Source organism: Diabrotica undecimpunctata, chromosome 1 (genome assembly GCF_040954645.1).
Source record: "Diabrotica undecimpunctata isolate CICGRU chromosome 1, icDiaUnde3, whole genome shotgun sequence".
In the NCBI taxonomy this organism is placed as follows: domain Eukaryota; kingdom Metazoa; phylum Arthropoda; class Insecta; order Coleoptera; family Chrysomelidae; genus Diabrotica; species Diabrotica undecimpunctata.
The window spans coordinates 174,996,703-175,021,747 of record NC_092803.1 but is presented as its reverse complement, the minus strand read 5'-3'; the positions used below and the strand labels follow the sequence as shown (position 1 = coordinate 175,021,747).

Sequence of the window (25,045 nt, the reverse complement as noted above, 5' to 3'; positions counted from 1 at the left end):
ACCAATTAGTTTCGAAGATCTTGATCGCTGTTCTAATGATGGGAATTATGTGCTTGTTGAATTTAACTCTAAGTAAAAGACATACTATGTAGGCAACGTCTTGTCTCAAATAAAAGAAAATGATTTTGAAATAACGTTTTTAAGAAAAAGCGCTAAATGTGATTAAAATGATTACCACACATTAAAATGATTTTGCCGCCCCCTGTAATGCAAGGGTTAACTAAGCGTCAAAGTTCGCTTTTAAAATTTGAATTAAACTTTGACAGTCTTAACGTAAAATAATGTTAATTGTTGCGTCTTAGTGTTCCCACATTGAAAGGGACAGTGAGACATTTAGTAATTTTTATTCTTAATATTTTTAGAGTGTTAACTTTAGTTTTTATCAAAAAACGACATGATTTTGCAGTTCTTGTTTATACCAAATATAGAGGTACAATATAAGTTTAAAGTAGCATTTAATAAAAAAGTTATTGCCATTGAAAGTTTTGCGTCCTTATTACTTGTCTCAGATATCACTGTCTTATTTTTGTTGTGTTTCTTTGTCCATTTCTCGCTTACTTCCGTGTTCCTTTTCTTCTGTGTCCATCCTATTCTAAGCATCTTTCTGTAACACCACGTGCCAAAGGTGAAGGAGCATCCACATAGTTTAAGTGTCAAGAACATTAAGAAATATGAATAAATGATGCACCTGCAAGTGACAGTCGAAAACTTAAATAGACCGACAATACCTTTTTATAGGTATATAGTGCCTTAATTGCCAATCTTTCCAAAACACAAGCAGTGAACCAGCTAAGTTTGTAGATGGCGAAGGCCCTCGTTTAGCGTACTAGGTATAGATAAAACTACAGCAATGTAGGTACCCTACAGACCCAAACACGGTACGAGAAGAAGCATAAAATGGGACAAATTGGGAAACCATCAACACAAGTAGAAATCGACAAGCAAAAAAGAAGACAGCGAGAAGAGGGCCATCTCGTAACAAAAAGAAGACGTAAATAGAAACGAGACAATATGGGAATGGGATCCATGACGTGTGTAGGTACTTATACACTTTGCTAATTTTTTTTTATGAAAATCAACTGGTCGAACTATTTTCAGAAGTTTATAAATTATTTATTATTGGTGCAACAAGTCCAATGACAGCTGAAGAAAATGAAAGGGATTTTTCAACCGTGTAAAAACAGAAATACAATTCTCCAAGTATTGGCAATGTTGTTCATTGAAAAGAAAATCATAAAGTTCGTAATTTCAACGATAAGGTCTTAAACGTTTTTGTTGGTACCAAGGATATGAGAACCGATTTTATCTATAAAATAATAGTAAAATTACATATTTATAATATTTCCTTTCTTTACTATTTCTAGACACCGCATGTACGTCACTCTGCGTCCATGCATATCCAAGTCGCTCAAGGACAGTTACTGGTTTAGCTACTAATAATTTATATTTCGAATTAATTTCACGATTTTTCTGTAATGATTAAAATGAGTATAAGGAATCAAATGTTTCAAATATTTTTAACTAATTATTATATAAAATAGTTTTAAGTTTTAAATTAATTGTGTAAAATGATAAATACATTCATATAAAGTAGGAAGAATAAATTTATAGTCAAATCAGAGAACAACCCAACACACTGTGTCTCTGTTATTCTAGGGTCAAATCGAGAGATGGCAGCGTAGTAGAATGGAGCATTGCCAAGTGTAACAGTTTACTAAGAAAAATCCTCCTTTTTAACTTGATAATTTAAGACTATGCTTTTATTTATAATACACAAAAAACTATTTTGCATAGATTTGGTTCGTTAATAAAATTTGTTATTAAGAAAGTTATTATTATTTTAAATAAGGTAAAATAAATTATCAACGTGTTTATCTATAAAAAATTTAAGCAAAATTATATATAAATATGGCAATCAACGTTATTAATCATCTGATTGAAACGTATCAAAGCCGGCAGTTTTTGTTTGGTTTTGGTTTCTTTGGATTCATATTGTTTTTGTTATTAGTGTGATTAATACAATAATTGTGACAGTCCAAATTGTTACTTCGGAATAAAGGTAAAGATAATATTTATTTTTTTAAGTTATGTTTCATTTGTATACATTATATTTAATTAAGGAATAATATCTATAGCTGGATTATTCCATAGATAAATAACGCTATTTAATTGTTAACAAAGAAATCAAACTATAAATCATTAGGTATCATTATCTCTGATTGTTAAAGATAAGTATTCCCTCTTCTTCCAGTTGTAAATTTGTGTGTCAATCTACTTTTTTTATTTTCTTTACATCACAGTGTTAGTTGTTCTTTCTCTTTTAAGATTAATCAACATTTTTTTCATTTATGTTAAAGGTCAGCAGTTTATCTTAGTTTTTGTTTAAATATCATCACTATTTGATGGGGTGATGTTAGTTCAAAAACAGAGTATGTGTTTCATAATAACAAAAAAATTTAAAAATTGGCCTTCCTGTTAAGTCTTCATCTTCAATGGATTTGTTTTCTTTTGAATTTTTTCTTTTGAAGTTTGCATGCAATCCAATTTTTCAAGGTTACATAGGAAGGACATTTAAGGCTAAGTTTTATGAAATCTGCTTACCTCTTATCTTAACTACTTATATTAAATTTTTCAGTTCTCACAATGTTGGTCAACATCCTTTTTTTAATATTTTATTATGCAACTACAGTTAAACTTTTTGATGTTAAAATTTACACTGACACTTTTAAATACATATGTATATACACAGAGAGACATGGCAGATAAAGGCGATGGATAGGGACAACTGGAGAGAAATTCTTGAGGAGGCTAGGACCCACGCAGGGTTGTAAAGCCAGAATGATGATGGTGATGATGTATATACACAATAAAAATTGTATGACACACAGAACAGTCTTTAGGTCATCTGTTATTACTTTTTCTTTCCAGATCTTAATCAAGAGTTTAAATAGTCTTTACTGTGAGTTTCTTTCACATTTTTTAAATATTTTCACCACAGGTTATAAACTAGTTGTACTGCAGCCAGTGGGCTTTATGTAAACCTTTTATTTATTTGTGAGTTCTGGTCGTGTTAAATATTCCACACTAATATGATATAAAAAAATGTTAGTAGAAATATATAGTTCTGTCTTATAAAAATGTGTCTCAAATTAGGGTGGCTAATAACCTGAGCGGCACCTTATTCATGATACCCATTCCAAAATTGTGGAATCCTGTACCAGCTTGTAAGGGTCTAGGGAATGGCTACCATACGTTTTTGAAAGTCACTTGTTAGTCTCCAAAAACGATGTTGTTTATTTATTTAATTATCAATGGGCAAAGCCCAATTAAATTTATAAATATAGAAAAATGACAAATAAAATAATTACAATTATTACAAAGTACACAAATTCTTACACAGCACAATCACACAAATAAAAGGCTACGCAACCACTTGACTTGGCAATGTAACCGATCTGCTTACAAAAAAATGATGACCATAATTAGTAAGTGAATCAAAAAGTGGAAATTATCAGCAGAACAATCCTCCTTGATCTTAGGTTCAGGTTAGTAAAATGGGGTTGTATATATAAATTTTTGAGCAGCTATTAATACTCCTTCACCCCTCTCAAACATACTAGTAATAGGTGAACTATGCTTTTAATATAAACTATAGTTGGTAAAACGAAGTTCAGAAATATATACCATACTGGTAAGCTGGTATATTGTGTTGAAGTTAATTGAGCTTACTTTGGAAGTTTTGGCAGTTCTGGTAGTACAGTACCTGGCCAAATTAGGTAATTAAACTGTACTAAAAAAGTTAACAAAAAACTTTTATTTATTAAAATAGTATAATTTTTACAAAATAGGGATAAATTTAATATTTTGTATGTCCACCTTTGGCTGCTAAAAGAACTTGAACATGTCGAAGCATGCTCTCGTTACAGGCTTGAATAGTTTCCTGGAGGTGAGGATTATGATTCCACTCATATTTGAGTGTTTCAAGTAACTCCATTTTATTAGTAATGTTTTTTTGCAGTCCCCCTTTTCAGTAGTTCTCACCCATTGTCAGTAGCGTTCATATCAGGTGAGTTGCCTGACCAGTCAAGAACTTGCATAAAGTACTTGTCTGAAGTACTTTTCGGTACTGGTCTTGTCTCGTCGTGTTTTCTACCTCGTAGAGACGGCCTGTAACTTTGCCGGATATCACAGACCAGACCATGAGTGATGGTGGACACAATGCAGTGCCCACCATCAAAAATCTTGTTGTGACGTCTCTGAACAAACTTCGTTTTTTCTGTCAAAACTTGACAGATTCGTCCAAGAAGCAGACCTGAAATCAACAAAATTTTTAGAAATGCTCATGTTTTTTTAGTTTTTAATATTGATATTCAAGCAAAACAACACAAATATACCTTTTTCCATTCTTCCACTGTCCAGTTTTTGTATTTTTGTGCCCATTAGAAACGTTTCTTTATATCATAGCCGGAGTAAGTCTTGGCTTTCGAGCTGGTGTCCTAACTAACTTTACTTGCTTTTAAGCTTTGTTGTCGTACTTCTTCAACATCTCCGTAACTAGTTAGTTAGTCTTTTCCCAGATATCTAAACCTTGTTTCCTGCTTTATTATTTTTCCATCAATTTCGATTTTACATCATAGTGGGTATTTAGATGTTGTCATACATTTGTTTTTTTCTGCTAATGTCATATTGTATTTCTTGGCTGTTGTATTGAAGATGAGTGTGGATTTTTGGAGCTTGTCTACTGTCTCGTCGATTAATACGGCGTCGAGCGTCGTCTGCATACCATAATATTTGGTTTCTTTTTGTTCCCCATTTTGTAACCATGGCCTTTACGTACTGCTTGTATTATTTCGTCCAGTATTATATTAAAGAGAAGTGGGCTTACGAGTCATCCTGTCTGACTCCGCTTTTTACTGGTATACAGTGTTAATTTTCCATTTATCGTTGCCTGTATTCGATTATGGAAGTAGATATTTTTGATGGTTTGTATAATATTGATTGGTATGTTTCTTTTATACAGTAGGTATAATACGTCTTCGACTTGGATGCGATCGAAAGCCTTTGTGAGGTCTATAAAACAAAGATATGCTGGTTTATTGTACTCGATGACCTTTTCTGTTATTTGTCTTAGTACAAATACGGCGTCTACGCAGGATATTCCAGATCTTAATCCTTGTTGTTCATCTGATAAAGTTGTTATTTTATTGATTTTGTTAGTTTAGATTTTGAAAATAATAAGTTATTAAAACAGTTAGATATTATTATTTTGTCAATCTTAAAGTTTAACAAAAAAAAAGTCATTGCTCAACTCCCTCAGGGGAACATTGACATATGTAGTTCCTGTATTTAAGGGGAGGTTCCGATAATTGGTCTTTTAGTTCAAGTAATTCATCTCTAAGGATTGATGGTATTTGAAGTAACCCAGACTGATAATGTTTACAGAGGTACTTCAAGGTATGCTGTCTTTTGTCCTCAACAATTTTAATTTTAGAAGAGTTCATACAGTTTGTGAATGACCTTTACACACAAGTAAATTTGCAGACAATTATTATAAATTGTGCAATGGTAGCCAATTACTCGCAAACATAAACAGTAAATGTTTTAAAAATACAAACTTAATTTGAAATTCAAAATTTAACATCACATGCGATAACAAATATAACCTCTTCATGTTATGCAGCTTAAGTCTCCCTGAAACAGCCACAGTGTATGTAGGTGTCCATCGATGGTGCATTTCTACTAGTCCTAATAGCTATTATGATTCTGAACTGATTATTGCTTGTTTTTCTCACTGCTTCAGCTACAGATGTCCGTCCAATATATATTTTGCCATGTGATTGACAGGGTATACTTTCCCATTAATAGTTATTCTTTTGGCAAGTATATCAGCACTTTCATTGCTGTGTATGCACCAGTGACCTGTGGTTATGCTCTACCAACCTATTAAGTTCTGGGTGTTCTCCTACTAGCCTAGAGAGTCTACTGTAGGGCCCCTATAACCACTTGACTAAATGTCCATAGATTGATCTCATATAGTTCAAATGCCCTCATTTAATTGCTCTTGCACAATGTGAGATTTCAGAAGTCTCTGTCAGAATATATTTTATGACTGGAATACAAATGTTTTTGCCACTTCTGTGGATTCCTACACCCGACCTTTTTCTGTAGTTTTGCCCCATTCCTTTCGTGAGCATATGTCAATCTAAAAAGGTACTTTAGACCTGTATCTAGGTACCCTATAGTCAGAAAGCATCATCCTCCATAATTTCATGTTCTATATTATCGTTTTGTATGTTTGGATTATGTGTTCTGGTTTGCTTATTATGGCTCTGTAATTTGCTTTAATATAAGGGTTGTTACTGAGAAAACATCTTTCTGCATTATTTGTTTCTTACTTAGTAGGATTTTTTTGTGATCTTTTCCTTTATCACTTGTATTTTGTTGTCGTTATATTGTCTTTTTTAAACAGATTTTTAATTTTTTTGTATTTTTATACTTATGTTCATGATATTTTCCATTGCTATTTATTAGTTTTAATTATCTTAAAATTTTTAGGTTCAAATTATACCATTAAAAATAAGTTGTAAATATTATTGAATGTATATTTTGCGATGATCGTGAATTCTATAAATAACAAAATCTAAACCACAATGTTCAATGATGTAAGAAAGGTTAATAGATAAGCTTATCAGAATTTATTGTTTTGCCTTAGTTTATAGCTACCATTATTTATAGTGACTACAGTAAACAATTAAATTGAAAATGTATTTTTTCTGCAAGATATTTATACTGTTTTATTGGCTTCTGATATAATTTTTTACCCTTGTTAATATGGGCCGCAGTTATATTTATATTCTCCTTACGTTGAACATAGATTTAGTCCATTTATATACTACACATTTTGTTTTTGAATTAAAACAATCTCTCGTAAAGCTTTAACAAATGATAGAGCAGCGAGATAAGGCTGTAGCTACTCTTGAGTCCTTCCCCGATTTAAAAATGCTATTACTTTAGGCTGTTAAGCGACCGGTGAGGAAGGACACACTATCACACAGACACAAGTACAGTACAGTACAATATCCATAACCGAATAAGGATCCTGATATGCTAGGTACTCTTGACTTTGCTTTACGGAGCAGAAGCGTGGGCTCTCTCAGATGCCTAATGTAAACGCATAAATGCATTTAAGGTGTGGTGTTATCGACGCTTGCTTAGAGTCCCACGGATATATCATATACTTATCTAATGATGTCTTTGGTTAGAATCTTCGTGGTTTGAGCCACGAGAATTCTCTCCAGACGAGTTGTCCAATAAGGACGATTCAGGTGGGTCATCTCCGGGTGACCTCTTGGTACTGCGAGTGTCCATTGTACTTGTTGAAGAAAACTTCGCACAAAAACACCGTAATGGTACACTATATATTCTTTCCTTTTTTAAACAACCAAACTATACTATGACACTTATTCAAGTAACATCAATAATAACATTTGTAACATAAAAGAATCATCTGAACAAAAAACTAGAAAATATAAACTTTTCTTATTTTTTTGACAGTCATTTCTAAAAAATTAAAAAAATGAAATCTGACATAGCTCCAGGATTAATGAAACGATCTTATACTGCATCGGTGGAGAACTAGAATACCTCCCAAATGTCAAACGTCGAAAATTGGAATACTTTGGGCACATCATGAGAAATGAGAAGTACCACCTGCTGTAGCTTATTCTGCAAAGCAAACTAAAAACTCGAAGGTCGTAGAAGAACACTGTGGCTGCGCAACCTACGAACTTGGACAAGAATGACGCCAACAGGTTTTTTAAGATCGGCAATAGATAAAGTATTGTGAAAAGTCAAAGACTGTCATGGCTGGGACATGTGCAGAGACAAAACGATGCAAAAACAACAAACAAAATGTTACAATGGAAGCCCATAGGAAGGCGAAAAAAAGGAAGGCCCAGAACGAGATGGTTGGATGACGTGGAAGACGACCTGAAAACAATGAACATAAGACAATGGAGAAGAAGGGCACAAGAGAGATCTGAATGGAAGGACATAGCCAGACAGGCAAAGACCCATCCAGGGTTATGATGCCAAAAGAAGAAGAAGAAGAATAGATAAAGTAATGTGGTCCAATGCGGTGATAGTCAATATCCATAGAGGATAGTCACTTTAAGAAGGAAGATTACTTTAGATTATCTCCTGGATTTTGGGATTTTGCAGGTTTTACTCACATATTGTAGCAGTAAAATCCAGTTGTTGCCTCTTTGTCTCGTGCTTGATTTATTCAGTGCATATATCAGCATGTAAGTCTTCATAAAACCGCCTTGTTGTATGCAGGTGTCCCTTGACTGGCGCATATTCAGTAAGGAAGCTCTTTATGACTCAATCTATGACTAAGCTTATTCCTGCTTGTTTTCCACAGTTCTTGAGCCCTATTAGCACATGTCTGTCCAATATACATTCAAGAATTTGTTGCCTTTAGACGATGCTTTTTAGCACTGCCACGACCGGCTCTGGGCCGAAGTATTTTGTAGCTAATGCTCCTTTACCAAGTTCATCAGCTCTTTTATTGCTGTATATGCCAGTTACCTGGAATCCATACCGGTGTGACATTGGTATGTCCTCCAGTCTGTTGAGTTCCTCTCGGAATTCCCACACTAACCTAGAGTCCACCTTAGAGTTTATAAGAGCCGTCTTGGCTGCTTGGCTATCTATGTATATCTATGGATATCTATCTATAAAAATCTCTGTCTGAGATACAGACTATATTCTGTTAGTGAAATAGAAATGTTTAAATTTTCATTAGTGCTAAATATTCCTACGCCCGACCCTTCTGCGATTTTAGAACCTTCTGTGTACCAAGTATAACCCTACAGCATAGGTCAAGTGTTTACTCTGCCCCATTCCTCTCGTCTCGTGTGCCAATGTCCACTTCGCGTCTGTATAGTCATCATCATCTATTTGGTGTCCATGATTTCATTTATGATCTTACTATATCCTGATCTAACTATTATGTTGCTCAGGTGCTCTCTCAGTCTATAGTATCCCATTCTCCAGTAGGGGGAGGTCCAGTAGGGCCTCCATAGTTACTGTTGGTGTGTCTCTCAGACACACCAACTGTGATTCCAATGCAATCAAGTCTGCACCTTGCTTAGTTAGAGGATGGCACTTTTTTGCTGAACCTTAAGCCACCATACCACTGATGCGTACGTAATTGTTGGTTTTACCACCATGTTATAAATCTAATATATCATGTCTGGTTTTAAGTTAGTTACAGTTACCACTCTCTTGCTTATTTGCTTTATATACTGATTCCAAATAAACCTTAAATCTAATAATTCTCTTATGGTTAGTGATTTTACGTTTTACGAGGCATAACCCTGTCTCTATGAACAAAGTATTTATAGTACATTAGTAGGGTGCTAACCTTGCGGAAGACTCCTTCCTCCTTTATCCGGATTTGGGACCAGCGACAGCACTGTTAAGCTACTCGGAGCTCCAACGGCACTGCTGGTGGAGTTCTGTACTAATATAGATAACTTAAACAAATTTTATAGCCGAAAATACTGAAACTAATGTTATACCATTAATACAGTGCTTATAAAACCAACATAGCTACGAACCAACTACCAAATTAATAAACTAGATTTAAAAAATAGTAAGTTAGAGCACTCGTTTCTCTCTGGGCCTTTACAACGTCTTTATTTGGCTGGTCGGTTTTGTGATTGGAAGTTAATTGGAGGGGAGGGTGTAAAGAACTGACTTAGGGTTTTATATACCGAGGTTATGGTTCCTTTTTGCTATTTCAGTCGTTAAGAAAAACGTGCATGGAATTCCTCAGTAAATTTTACACTAGTTTAAAGATCTTACAGAATTCTAATTAGAGATCTTTTTAGCCATGGTGATACCTTCGTTGTGATGTGTTTTTACATTTTGACTTTAATCTAGTATTAGAAGGATGGGACGCCGTCAACGGTATCTGCTAATCTGCAGTTAATTTAGGACTATTTATCTCGAGGAGGGTCCTTCTTTGTCCCATATCTTATATTGCGATAGATGATATCTTAAAAATATGCTCTTTACACTGACAGGTTAATTTTCTAAGTTATCGTTTTATATTTTTATAGAAAAATGATTCCGCTCTTACTTCTGTTGCTACCGTTTTGCACTGCGGTAACCTTAGATGTATTTAAACAAGAACCGCATCCATTATCTGATGAATTCATTAACTCTATCAATGAAGCGAAATCTACATGGACTGCAGGAAGAAATTTCGCTCCGGACATATCGATGGAATACATCACTAAATTGATGGGAGTACTACCTGACCATAAGAACTATATGCCTCCTGTATTGACCCATGAACTTGAAGGTAAGAGCATAATAAGTAGTTAATTTTTATTATATTCTTTTATTTTGTTTTTTTATTTTCTCTTGTTAAATTTAATATTGATTGTTTGATTTTGTTAAAGTATTATTTAAAATAGTGTGACGGTTCCAATAATATGCTGATTTCCCAGTCTTTTGGCTCTATTTAGATATAAATAGAAAAATCAAATGTCAAAACTATTAGCATTGTAGGCCTTTTAACATGATAAAACTGATAATGACATATTAAAATCTTTTTAAAAAAATTGAAAGTAGTATGAGGTTTTTAATATAATTAATCTTCTTTAAAATATCGCTAAATGGAGCATTAGAAAATTGAGAAAAACCCATTTAATAATATTCGAAATAAAATATTTAAAAATATATATCAAACATATGAGAAGGACAAAATTTATGACCTTGAAATTATATTTGCTTATAAACCCATGGTGGCGTCGGGTCTATCTGCTTCTCAGCAGCGGCGGGCGTAATTTCGGCCGGTAATCCCTTGGCCTACCTGCATAAATCAAGGGGTACCATTTATGACAGGGGTAATTTCGGCCGAGGGGTTGATGTTTACGATGAGATTAAAATATTGGTAATTACGCTTCATAGTTTCTGTAAAATATTAATTGTGTATTTATTTTGAAATACCTAATCCTGTGTACCTGTCGGAAATACCTTTAATTTACTTATCTCTTTATTCTAATAACTATGTTGTACCTACTTAAGATTATTCCTTTAAATGTATAAAATTCACAAATAACAGGTATAAAATTATTATAGCTAGTCAGTATTATAACTTATCTTGAAGCTACTAGTCGATAGAAAGCATAAAATATATTATTTGTATACGATGGCATCTGTTTCAGTAATTAAGAGTTCACGCGGTTGTGACTTACTAGTTGTAGAAAAGTTTCAGTTTTGTAAACAGGACGTATTAAAAAGTGGTGAAGTACGTTGGAGGTGTATAAAGAAAAATTTAAGATGTTTAGCCAAACTGTACACTGTTGGTGCGGAATACACAGTTACTAGAAGTGAATTAATCCACAACCACGAGTCCGATGAAACTACGTTGGAGAGAAAAATAGTGACGACTTCATGCAAGCGCAAAGCTGAGGAAGACATATCGGAGAAACCTTCAAAAATTATTAAAAGCGTTCTTTCAAATCATTTGCCAGAGAATTTGTCATCGATAGATGTCAGTCTAATAAGAAGAAATTTGTACAACAGCCGCCGTAAGCTCTTACCAGCCCTGCCTAAGGATATTCACGATGTACATTCTGTACTCGATAGTTATGGACCGAAAACCACAACAGGTGAAAATTTTTTGTTTATTAACAGCACAGCTGATAATATCATTGTTTTTTCTTGCCATACAAATATAATAAGTTTATGTAAAATGAAAGATTTTTACATGGATGGCACATTTTCTTATTGTACAAAATATTTTTATCAGTTATTTACCATCCATGGACTGGAAAATGGGCATTATGTTCCTCTTTTGTATTGTCTGTTGCCCAATAAGACCAGTGACACATATATGAGACTTTTTCTGTTGGTAAAATCTAAAATTTTTGAACTTTATAATATTGTTTTTGAACCGAAGGAGGTATTTGTGGATTTTGAAATCGCAATTCATAACGCATTAAAAGTTGTCTTTCCCAAAACCAAACTAAATGGTTGTAGATTCCACTTGCACCAGGCGTGGTATAGGAAAATACAATCATTAGGGTTAACCCCTCTGAAGTTGAAGATTGTTTCATATTTGATCTCATGTCATACAAACCGGACCATAAACTTATAGATAAATACGCAGACTATTTATTAGAAAACTACATAGCGCCAGAATCTCATTTTCCACCAAATATATGGGCATATGAAAACCCATCAATTAAAAGAACCACAAATACCTGCGAATCATTCCATTCGCACTTTAATTCTAGTTTTTATTCAAGTCACCCTTCTATATTTATTTTTATAGAAAAATTAAAAGATTGTCTGATCGATGCATATTTAAAAATAAAAAATTTAAATATTCCAGCAAAAATTAAAGACAAACAAGTAAAAAACAAACTAAAATTTATCGAAAACATGGTAAATATGCTTCGATCTGACAATATTTCTAGAATTAATTTCGTTAAATCTGTATCACATCAAAACGTTTTTTAAAAATTTATAGTTTACTTAATTTATAGAAATAAGTTGATGTAATAATTTTATTGAAATAAAGAAATATTTTAATATAAAGCATTCTGTTATTTTATTTGATTTGCGGCCGAAAATACCTATGAGATAAGGAAGCAACTTAAAACCTCCGGCCGAATTTACCTACCGGCTTTTAGTACCTGCTCTTTTTCCGGCCGAAATTACGTCCGCCCCTCAGCAGATCGATGTTTAGCTAATGTTCGCATCTTCTGACTTCCCAACTTCCACAAATATCTTTTAATACTATAATTCAGCGAAGACAAGGCATTTTTCGATGCCTTTTACTCTCTGGGAATTATCGGTAGTTTCACCGATCACACTTTTGGCATTCGTTCCATGTTATTGGTCCATTAGGGCCTGGCTACTTTGATCTCCGCTACCATGTCAGGTTCTCCATATACCATAGCTTCTTGCGCCACACTGCTTGGCCCTGAATGATTGCAATTGATCGACCATAGATTGATTCTGAATGAGAAAAAATGGAAATGAAGGACAGTCTTGAATGTCATATATTATACACTCCCCTTGGTCCCAGAGATAACGCTTGTAAAATTTTCAGTCACCAAAGTTACATGAATGGTACAAAAAGCGCTCATAACCAAGAAGCTGAACCAACCACAAGCAAATAATTCTAGGCCATAGACTATAAGTTCGGAAAGTAGCTGGACTCGACACTAGATCTAGAACAAAAACAAGTAAACCATACTGTGGTGCTCATGTTTAAGTTTTAAAACCATCGAACAAATGATGTGCATGGAAGTTGAATCCTTTGAAGTTTTTCTGAATTTGATATGTTTCGGTATATGGTTTTCCTGTTGAATGAATATTCAGCACATTCATACTTTGATACATTAATCATGTTTAATTCTTGAATCTATGAATCACATTTTACTTCAATCAGCCAAGAATTCTGACTAACATTCAAGCTGTATGCCTATTTTCGTATTATCCTTTTAATGTTTTTAAGGTTCAAGCACCCACCGTTTAATACACCTAACCTAAAATTTATTTTACATAAAAATAAATTTTTAAACTAATCGAATACTGTTTAAATAATAATTTTATGTAGACAATTATTATTTATCCATCGTTGGCTGTTCTAATAACCAAATATTCATATCTATATATTTATTTGTAGCTCTAGAAATTCCAGCCTCTTTCGATGCTCGTCAGCAATGGCCGCATTGCCCAACAATTCGGGAGATAAGAGATCAGGGATCATGCGGGTCATGCTGGGTAAGTATATTTTGATATCATGTATTTTGTAAATAATGTCAAATACTGCGACTTTTCCGTGTATAATTCATTAAAACGTTTGATCTGCTTTTTGGACAATGTTTATAAAACAGTATTAGAAATAAGCATATTATATATAGGGTGTGCCAAAAGAAGTGGGATGGTCGAATACTCCACGACATTTACATTGTATCAAAAAACTAAAACGTATTTAATATTTTTCAAAAATCTGTCGAATGACACCAAACATGTCCCCCCAGCCCGACACACTGTGGGTAAGGTGGGGGGCAACTTAAAAATCTTAAATAGGATCCTCATTTTTTAAGGCAGGTTTGGAATTCCTAATGAAAAAATAAGTAACTCTTATTCGAAACATTTTTCCGAATTGTTGATAGATGGCAATATAATCGGAAAAGTAAGATTTATCCTAATCGTCATCATCATTCTGGCTTTACAACCCTGCGTGGGTATTAGACTTCTTAAAAATTTCTCTCCAGTCGTCCCTATCCATCGCCTTCCTCCCTCAAGCTAGTATTCCCATATTCCCAGGAACCTTGTTCTGGATCTTTCTCTTCTCTGACCAATGGGTCTATCAAGGAGTGTTTTCTAGTTGGGTCGTTTTGTTAAATCCGCATTACATGCCCTATCCACCTCAGCCGTCCTATCTTAATATGTCTTACGATATCTGGTTCCTGGTATATTCTATAAAGTTCGAAGCTGTATCGTCTTCTCCACAATCCATTGTCATTCACTGCTCCATAGATTCGCCTTAGTACTTTTCTTTGGAAACATACTAACATGTTTTTAGATTAAACTTTTTTACTTAGAATCCGAGTCTGTCAAAAAAGGGGTATTCTATTTAAGATTTCAGAGTTGCCCCCTGTCCCATTCCCAGGAGGTGGAGTTAAAGGTTAGTGTTTGATGTTATTCGATAGATTTTTGAAAAATAATACACACGTGTTTATCAACTACAAGCCCCTTCCCAATCAGTTGGCCCAACGTTAGATTGATAAGAAAATTAAATTTTAGAGAACAAAAATAAAAGCGCAAAGTAAATTTTTGAATTTACTTCATGACATTCACAATTCTTCGAGGCATAGTTTTTACCAAATTTTGACAAAATTCTAATGTAAACGAATCCCATATTTCTTGCAATTTTTCCTTCAATTCGTTGACGGACCTGGCAGGATGTTTTCTCGAAGCTTTTTTCATTTCGCGCCACAAAGTCTCTATCGGAGACAAGGCGGGACTGTTAGAAACCCATTTCAGAAGTGTTATGCCATGGTCTTCAATCCATTTTAAACTCTTTTTTGGGGTATAACAACCTGCGCCGTCCTGTTGGAAGACAAAATCTTCCGCTGATGTTGTTGCATAATCGGTAAAAGAGATTCTTCTAAAATATTCTTATAAAAATGTAACTTTGCCACACCTCTAGACGACATGCTGCCCCAGATCATGACAGATGCAGGAAATTTCACTTTTCTCTTCAGACAGTCGGGATAGAAAGCTTCATTTTTCTTGCGAATGACGCGACACCTACTGTCTCCAAAACACACTTCAAATCTGGACTCATCACTCCATTGTATTGAATTCCATTGCTACTGAGTCCAATCTTTATGCCCTTTTGACCATCTTAGTCTATTTTTCTTTTGTTGTAATGTTAAAAGTAGCTTTTCCTTAGCCTAAAATAAAATGAAATTTATTAAAAACAATTCGTACTAATTTTTTTAACTATAAAACTTACTTTGTAAGTACCAAATCCTAATTTTTTGGCCTCTTGGTGACATGTTGATCTGGAAACTTGTCTTCCAATAACGTCACTCTATAAAACGCTTAACTCCATATAATTTGCTCGTCGATTTTTCACTATAATGCGTCTTAATGTCCTTCGATCTGCTTCGGTTATTTTACTAAATTTTTTGACGACCGAACCTGTAGTTTTGTATCTTTTGACTATATTTCTTACACTATAGTTTGACAATTGCGATTTTCGCATTGGATTTTCCAGAATTAAAAAATCTAATAATGACTTTACCTCGACCCATTGTACAATCCACAAACGGCAAAAAGCTTTACAATACTACAAAATACATTTAACATTAACTGACAATATTATTGTTTTGATGTCATTTTTCCATAGCTCTGAATTTAACGTAATTATGAAAAAATCAACGTATGTTGACATACGTGAATGCATAGCCATGGTTTAGTGAATTTTTTTTTATTGTTGAAAATAAATAAAAAACCATAAGGGTGTTTTTAATAAATATAAATAAAAATGTCATATTAATTAATATATGCCATATTAATTAATAATTATAAAAACATGTATAGTATAATTTGTTTATGGTAATCCACTTAAACTGCAAATTCCGTAGGTGGGCCAACTGATATGGGAAGGGGCTCGTATGTACTACACTGTATACAGGAATGGAGTCTTTAGAGGCTATCACAGGTCTCCCTCTGCTGGAATTATGTATTAGATTTTTTAAACCTAGAAAACCAGTATTTGAGATGTGCACAATATCATATTTTTAACGGTGTGAATCATAGCTATTTTATGTTATCTAAAATGTGGTGACTAATTGGTATTTCACACTAAAATTGATAATATTGTTTTCATTGTTAAACATAATAGTTATTTCAGCGTAAATACGAGGATTGCGTATTTTATACTAATTTGGGGCGCTTTAACAAAAACCGCCACTTTTAATTAAAATTATAAACTTTACAGGACTATTTGTTTATCACTCTGAAGCACCTAGACGCCCATGTTTGTAGTGTCGTAATTGCTGTTGTTCAATATTCTCATCTAAGCGAAGTACAAAAAAGTATTGGTTTAAAAGAAGGTCGTTAAATAAAGTAAAACTTGCAAAAAGAAAATTTTCTTACTGAAATGAACCCATAATAATTGCTATCCTACAACCAGATAAAACACCCGATATTCCCAGGAGCTACAGACCAATAGCTCTGCTGTCTACAACATACAAGCTACTTGAACTGCTAATATATAACAGAATCAGCACGTGACTCTTCGAGGTGATTCCTGTGAACAAGCTGGGTTTAGACCCAAAAGGAGCTGTGCAGACAAAGTCCTATCACTCACCACCCACATCGAGACAGGATTTCAAAGAAAACTCAAAACCTCAGCTGCATTTATTGACCAGCAGCCTATGATACAGTTTGGGGAGAGAACATGAAGTTTCTTCATACAATCGCATGCAAACTAACAGCCTGAGTGATAGAAAATATGCTTAATGATAAAATGTTACAAGTCGTCATGGGATCCAATAGCAGCTTCCCAAGTAAACTAAAGAAAAGGCTACCACAGGAATCAGTTTTTGCTTCATTACTCTTTAAGTTTTACATTTCAGACATGCCAGAAACAAGATCAAGAAAATTTGGCTATGCAGGCGACTGGGTGCTTGCAATAAGGTATCCTCCTGGGCGCTTGCAATATGCAATAAATTCCTCCATGGGATTTTCAGCACCCTCTGACTATCAAAAGTCTGCTGGGAACTAAGGACCTTATCTTGTATTTCAATTTTCATGATTATTACTAGGAAAGACTAATGGAGTAGTTCCCGTTGTTTTCTCCATCGAAGTCTTAAAGCCATTAAAACTTCTAGAATCCAATAATCAACCAATCCAGGATCATTTCCTTGCGCTCTATCTTCGTACTGACGTTGTTAGAGGATATGGAAAGAAAATCTTTGGTAATCAGGTGAGAGAACAGTTATGATTCAATAACTTTCGAAGTAGATGACCTATTGGCAAAGCAATTAAATTAGCAGGAAGATTCCGACTGTCAAGTTCAACGAATACTTGTATAAAATCGAGTTCAGCAAATTAATTTAAAAAAGTAGTGTAATAAAAAATATTTAATTAAGTAGTGATCCAGTAGTGTAATATCGAACAATAAAGACCACAGAGACTGTAAGTTACTTTAATCATAACAATCATAACTGTTTTTATTATTATTGAATATATCGAAATATAAGCAGATAACCTAAAAAAAACTAGAATAGGTAAACTCGTTCTACTATGGACTGTGGAGATTATTTGCCAGGACCGTACCACAATTAATCAAATGATAACTAAAAATGAATAGTTCGATTCATTCTGAAATTTCTACTACTGACAATACGCCAAATAACCTCCTCTTCAAATCAATTAAATGGATCATCTACATATTCTTCCGTAACCAATCAATCACCACACAGCAATATATTTCTAACAAGATTATCAAATAACAGAATAAGTATATATTTAGCAAACGAAAAACTTGTTGACGATTTTATAAACAAAATTGAAAAAATTAACCAACAACTCTTACAGGCTCATAGACTATTTAGTCCCAGTCAACGATTAGTATTGTCCAATGTCTGTCTCACAATCCCACACTCAGTCCTAATATCTGCATTAAAATCACATGGATTAAATCTTCTGTTGCTTTTAACATTCCGAAGAATAAATATATCTCCACTAAATAACCAGACCCTACCTGATTCATTCCTTATCACACCATTAAATAATCCATCTTCAAACAGAGACCCAATTGAAAACACAACTAATCTACCAATTCAAAAAACCCAAACAAACACTCATCAACGACAATCAAAAGCATACAACAAAAAACCCAACCAAAGAAGATTCACAAATGATCTAGAAAATGGGACAATGCATATATAAACACAGGCAAAACACAAAACAAACGCACAATATCCCAAATCTCTTCATCAGCTACTACATCTACAGAGGAACCTACTTTCATAATACCAAAAAATAAAGAGAAGAAAGTCAAATCAGATCAAAATATCAAAACAAAAAAAAACAATAGAAGCAATGCTAAGTTACACTAAAACATTATTAGATAACCCAAACTCCAACTACCCTGTAACTTACGAACAGTTATTAGACTTTTTTGGAAACTATGAGGGTCACCAGACCCGTTGAGTATCGCCAAAATATATACTGAAGAAGCCGCAGAGGTCATAGATCTATTAACTAAAATATAGCCTTACCTGAAGGACCGTAAAATGAAAGTCAAATGCACTCAAATAAGAAAAAAATATATTAAAGCAAATCAACCCCATCCTTCAAACAGACTTAGATAATAATGCATCTACAGAAACTTATCGATGTATAATTTTCAACTCTCTAATTCAATGGAACATAAATAGCTATTATACCCATTTAGAAATGTTAACCAGTGTGTGAAATGTTTTAACAGTAAATCATTTTTTTGGAAAATCCCCTAGAAGAAAATACAGATACTCAAAAATATTATCTTATCATAAAGACTGTCAATTACTTCAAAAGATCTAAAACACACATTGTAATACATATATTATACACATATGTATATACATTATTTATATCAACTGTCACATTAATCTAAATATGCTAATGACTCCATGTGGGTGAGGCGTTATTAAAAAAAATAATTTAAAAATTATTGTAATATGTAATTTCTTTTATTATAAATTAGACTATTGCAAACACACGTCAAGGGCAGTTTTAGTGTTACGCTCCAGTGAAAACCTGGAAAAATATTATGACCTAACCTATGACAGTCCCTAAACAATGACACATGGATATCCAAACCCTATCTTCCAGATTACTAATTTTCCATCATTTGAGGATCTTCTGTCAGAATTCAAATTTAAGAGGCAGAACCCCTGCATTTTATACTCCTACTATAATAAATTCCTTTAATAAAAATCAAAAGTAAATATTTTGAATACTTCAGTCTAAAATTGGCATTCCTGTTGTTTCTTCCTCAGAAACAAATTATGAAATATTGTTAATATATATAATAACGGATTTATTACGGCTGTCGCCGCTTCTCCGCCCCCAATTTCCATCTTTTTCTGTCATATGCAGTTGCCTCTTCTAAGTCTCTTGCCGCCATTGCTTCATCAATATCGTTGCGCCAACTTCTCCGTGGTCGTCCTCTCTTTCTTCTTTCAGGAGGGATCCATTCCAGTACTCTCCTAGGCCATCTGTACTCTGGCATTCTTTTAACATGTCCGAACCAGATTAATTGTTTTCTTTCTATGTCATCATTGATATTTCTCTCCATTTTCATTTCGTTTCTTATTTGTTCGTTTCTAACTCTCTCCAGTTTCGATCTACCGCAGCTTCGTCTCAGATAATCCATTTCTGTCGTCAAAAGTTTGTTTCTATTAGCTTTGGTGACGTCCCATACTTCCGAACCGTAAAGTGTAATACTTTGGACTATACTACCGTAAATGTGTTTTTTGGTTTCTCGTCGAATTGTTTTTTGCCAGAGAAGAGAGTTTAAGGCACGGGTCGCTGCTCTGCCCTTGTTTATTCTTTCCCTGATTTCATCTGCGCTATTTCCCTTCTTGTTGAAAATGACCCCCAAATATTTGCAGGATTGCACGCCTTTGATTTTGTCGTCTTCCAAGACTAGGTCACATATTTCATCTGTTCCCACTGAGAGATATTCACATTTTGTCATATTCATGTTTAGACCTGCCACCTCATATTCTTCTTGCAGTTTTCTTACCATATAGCTAAGATCGTAGCTGTCTTCGGCAATTACTACCTGGTCATCCGCAAAGAAAAGTGTATATAGCTTGTTTTCTTCCACCGTTATTCCCATGTTTCTACATTTTTTTACCCATTTCACTAAGGATCTGTCCAAATAGATTTTAAATAAGGTGGGTGACAGACAGCAGCCTTGTCTTAGTCCTTTTGTTGTTTGAAAAGGAGAGGTGATTTCTTGTCCCATTTTAATTCTTGCAAAGTTTTGTTCGTAATATTTTTGAGTGGCGTTAATAAGAATTGGGTTTATTTTCAAGTTACCCATTTCTATCCATAGTTGGGAGATCGGTACACTGTCATATGCTTTTTCCAAATCTAAATATTGTTAATGCTATTTTTAAATAACATCTGTTTTGATACATTTAATGATAAATATGTTTATTTACAGGCTTTTGGAGCAGTAGAAGCTATGTCAGACAGAGTGTGCATACACTCTAAAGGTGAATCTAATTTCCATTTCTCATCAGATGATTTGGTTTCTTGCTGTTATTCGTGTGGAATGGGATGTAACGGTGGATTTCCTGGCGCAGCTTGGCATTATTGGGTCAGAAAAGGTCTTGTCTCTGGTGGTCAATATGGTACAAAACAGGTAAGATCAATCAAATATTTTAATGACAATAGTAATTGAGAAATATTTGCATATACATAAATATATCATATTGTACAGATATCTATATATTTTATTTATGAGTTTAACACCTGTCATTGTTTAAAATTATTTTTCATATGAAGTGAATTTTTATCTATAGTCCAATATAAAGCATTGTTTTGCTCATCATAGCATCTATCAAAAATCCTGTAAGATTTTTCAAAAACATAATACAGTAAAACCTCGATATAACGGACTACTTGGGGGGACGGAGTGTCCATTAAAGCCGAAAGTCTGTTATATCGAGGTTTTACTGTATATACTTATCTTTTTAATCTACTTTCTTGAATATTGGATCAATTAATAATGAGATCTATCTTGAGCTACTATTCAGCATCTTTGTACTCACAGCCTCTTCAACACTGTTGTAGATACAATTAAACCAACTTCTTCAGATATATTTTGTCACCTGAGGTTCTCTGTCTTTGTTTTTATTTGTAACATCTTTCATTTTTTTAACTTCTAAATGAAAAATTAGTGTTTAGTTTAGTAAAAGTGTTTTTTTTTTTCAAAATTTAAAGCAATATTTAAGTAACATTGTAAAACTGGGATAAAGGATAAATAGATTTTGAAACAATTCACTACCAGTTCTTACTTTAATCTTAAAAATATATGACTAAATAAATACTAGGCATACATATATACAAATAAAATTAATCTCATAATAATAGGACAAATAATTTCATTTCTCCTTTTTTGGTTTTGCTGATTCTTCCATCAATTCATATAACTGGCATATTTGATCATCTCGTAATTGATCTATTTCTTCTGTAGATAAGGTAGCACCTAATTTGTCAGTGCCAGTTTTTGGACCTCTTAGACCAAGCTGGTGAGCCAGAGTTATTGCATAATTCTAAAAAATTTTAGTGTTTAAAATTTCTTACAAAGTGCTTTTTTGCTAAAACTGTAAAAACCATCATAAAATATCACTATTTCAAAGAAATTTAAAAATTCACAATTTTCAAATGTTAACAGTGCAGGATTAAAACAATTTTAGTAATTAAATGGGTATAGAACATGCAAAAACAATAGCCAGAAACTATTGTTTACGGTTAATACTAGATCATCTACTTAAAATAAAATGGAATAGAAAATTAAAGATACAAAAGAAAAGTACAAAAAAAAATCAAAAAGGTTATCAAAATTAACAAAAGATTTTTAATCATGTAAAATATATATTCTAGTACTAAAAAACATACAAAGGCTCTTACTGTCCACTCATTTATAAAAACTTGCGCTTCTGCTGTGTTACACTTTTTATGCCTCTTAAATTCATCCCTAGTATAACTGGTTCCTATCAGTTGCAATTCTCCTGGTAAGCCTCTGTGTAATTTAAGAATAGTTTTGTATAAAATTCTGACTCGTTGAATATGTGTATAAGACATTTCATCTAAGACAACCTTAGTTTAATTTATTAATTCTTCATTTAATTATAAAATCACTGAAATGTATGTAAGGTTAAAATTTAAAATTGGAATAAGATTTTAAATTGGTAAATACAAACCATGTGATTGACGTTTAACAACTGATGGATGTACAAATATACAGGTCTCTAACTGTTGTAGTCTGCCATCCATATACTAAAGTTTGGAATTTATTTTTTATACAGAGTGCGTCAGTGCTAAATATGTGAATGAATAAAAATATTAAAACTAAAACTGTGGTGATACCGAATTTACCGGTATACTATAATTTTCTCTCCAGGCCGATTTTTTACAAACCTTTTTTAATTTAAATTTTGTTCCGAAAAAGTACTGTTACAAATTCAAAAGAGATGAGCAAACGCAAAATTTGTTCCAGTCCCCACCTTCATTAGAAATCAGCGGTATACAAATTATGAACTAATAACAAGATTCTAATGATAATCTCGTCATAAAATTTCTTAATAGAGGTAGTTTTGTGTTTACAAAATTTACAAACATGTTTGAAATGAAATATATTGAAATTATTTGTTTCAATGTACACTATACTTTTCAAGTCTGTGCTGTTAACGTGTAACAATCGGAAAGTGCAGTATTCCTATAAAAACTGTAAATATAATTGACGTATCGTCTGAACTTGTTATTTGTTGATATATTCAATGGACGGTAAAAGAAATTTAGACAGTTTAGAATTACTTGGTCTCGATCTTGGAGGCATCAGCGAGGTTTATACTTCTAGAGCTGAAAGTCTTGAAAAGCGTCGTTATATCTTCGATTGATATCAAACTCTGATCTTTCTGTGTTTATTGTTAATTATAGATGATGTGCCAATGACTTACTGTTACCTTTCACATAACTTTTTTCAATATCGGTAATCAAATCTTGCTCATCTATTGATGAGTTTGTTACATAATTTACTTCATTTAGTAGGACGATGTTTCTTCCAAAACTATTATTGTATCTTTTTTTATTCTAGCACTTAGTGGTCTTGAAGTTTCACTAGATAAAATGTTCATATTCACAAGGTATTTTATACGTACAGTTTTTTGATCTTTCATGTTCATTTATCCCATTTGAAAGCACAACTTTTAATCCAGAATGAATCGTACATTTTTATATATCTTCCTGTGTATTTGGCGTCACAATATTTTATCTATATCATGTTTGTTTCTACTAAAATAACTAATCCATGTAAATAATTCGTACTTTTTCTTTACAGGGTTGCCGGCCATACGAAATTCCTCCTTGTGAACATCACACAAATGGATCACGTCCATCCTGCGATGCTTCAGAAGGTAACACTCCAAGGTGCGAAAAACAGTGTGAAAGTAACTACAAGATCGATTACGATAACGATTTGCACCGTGGGTCTAAAGCTTATTCCATAAGTAGTGACGTCAAACAAATACAGGCTGAACTATTACAGAATGGACCCGTAGAAGGAGCATTTAGCGTTTATGCTGATTTCGTGAATTATAAAACTGGTTGGTACTCTTCTTTTGTGATAAAAATATCTTCTTCTTTAGATGAACTCTCTTCATTACTGATCGTTTTGTCTAATGTCTTAAATTTTTAGGGGTTTACCAACACATACAAGGAAAATTCTTAGGAGGTCATGCTATCCGTATTTTCGGTTGGGGTGTAGAAAACAATACCCCATACTGGCTCATTGCTAATTCCTGGAACACCGACTGGGGTGACTCTGGTACCTTTAAAATCCTTAGAGGAAGCGACCATTGCGGCATTGAAAGTGGAATAGTAGCTGGATTGCCCAACTAGTCTAAGACTTTACGAATCTCAATAATTAATAATTTCTTTAAATTGATGTTTTGCTATGTTTTTCTTACATAATTTTTTTTTGTAGTTATTTAGATGAAGATACCAAATATTTGTGATTGTTGAGTTAAACAGTTAGTTTGTATTGTGATTTGAATAAATAAATTAGTTTTAAGAAACAGGGTGTATCATTGAATTGTTTTTTCTTCTTCTCCTTCCTGCTTTATTGATAGCCTCATACCTGTTTTACCATTAGCCAATCAATAGGGAAAGATAGCTGAAAAAAATCTTATACAGGGTTTTGAAGGTTCTAAAAGGTATATGAGGGATCATCATCATCATCATCAATCGGCCCTGAGTTGTCCATTGTTGAACATAGGCCTGTTCTGCGTCTCTGCTATCCAATTGGTCACGATTCTTTTGAGGTCGTCGGTCCATCGCGTTGGAGGTCTTCCTCGGCTTCGCTTGTCAGCCCGTGGTCTCCACTCAAGCAATTTTTTTTGTCCAACTGTCGTCTTTCATTCTTGCGACATGTCCTGCCCATCTCCATTTTTGCCTTGTAATATGTTCGATAATGTCTTCCACTACGGTTCGTCTACGAACTTCCTCGTTTCTTATTCTATTTCTTAAGCTTATTCCAAGCATTGATCTCTCCATCTTTCGTTGTGTCCTTCTCAATTTTTCGGCTGATGTTTTTGTAAGAGTTAAGGTTTCTGCTCAGTATGTGAGGACTGGTAGAACGCACTGGTTAAAAGCTTTTTTTTTTTTAATGGATCGGTATATTTGTTTTAAATACGTCTCTCATTTTTCCGAA

General features: G+C 33.5%; 2 protein-coding genes across 2 annotated transcripts; one reads left to right on the top strand and one right to left on the bottom strand.

The window, feature by feature from the left end:
* Positions 1-1,904: 1,904 nt before the first annotated feature.
* On the top strand, positions 1,905-24,410 carry CtsB (Cathepsin B). Its single transcript, XM_072520612.1, has 6 exons — positions 1,905-2,059; positions 10,128-10,372; positions 13,715-13,812; positions 20,774-20,974; positions 23,675-23,939; positions 24,032-24,410. The coding sequence occupies exons 2-6, from the start codon at positions 10,132-10,134 to the stop codon at positions 24,232-24,234; spliced, it is 1,008 nt and encodes a 335-aa protein (XP_072376713.1). The 5' UTR covers positions 1,905-2,059; positions 10,128-10,131; the 3' UTR covers positions 24,235-24,410.
* Positions 21,617-22,439, bottom strand: Sdhaf3 (Succinate dehydrogenase assembly factor 3). The gene is made up of 2 exons (XM_072520613.1): positions 22,246-22,439; positions 21,617-21,887 (listed from the first exon to the last, which is right to left on the bottom strand). The coding sequence occupies exons 1-2, from the start codon at positions 22,417-22,419 to the stop codon at positions 21,717-21,719; spliced, it is 345 nt and encodes a 114-aa protein (XP_072376714.1). The 5' UTR covers positions 22,420-22,439; the 3' UTR covers positions 21,617-21,716.
* Positions 24,411-25,045: the final 635 nt, after the last annotated feature.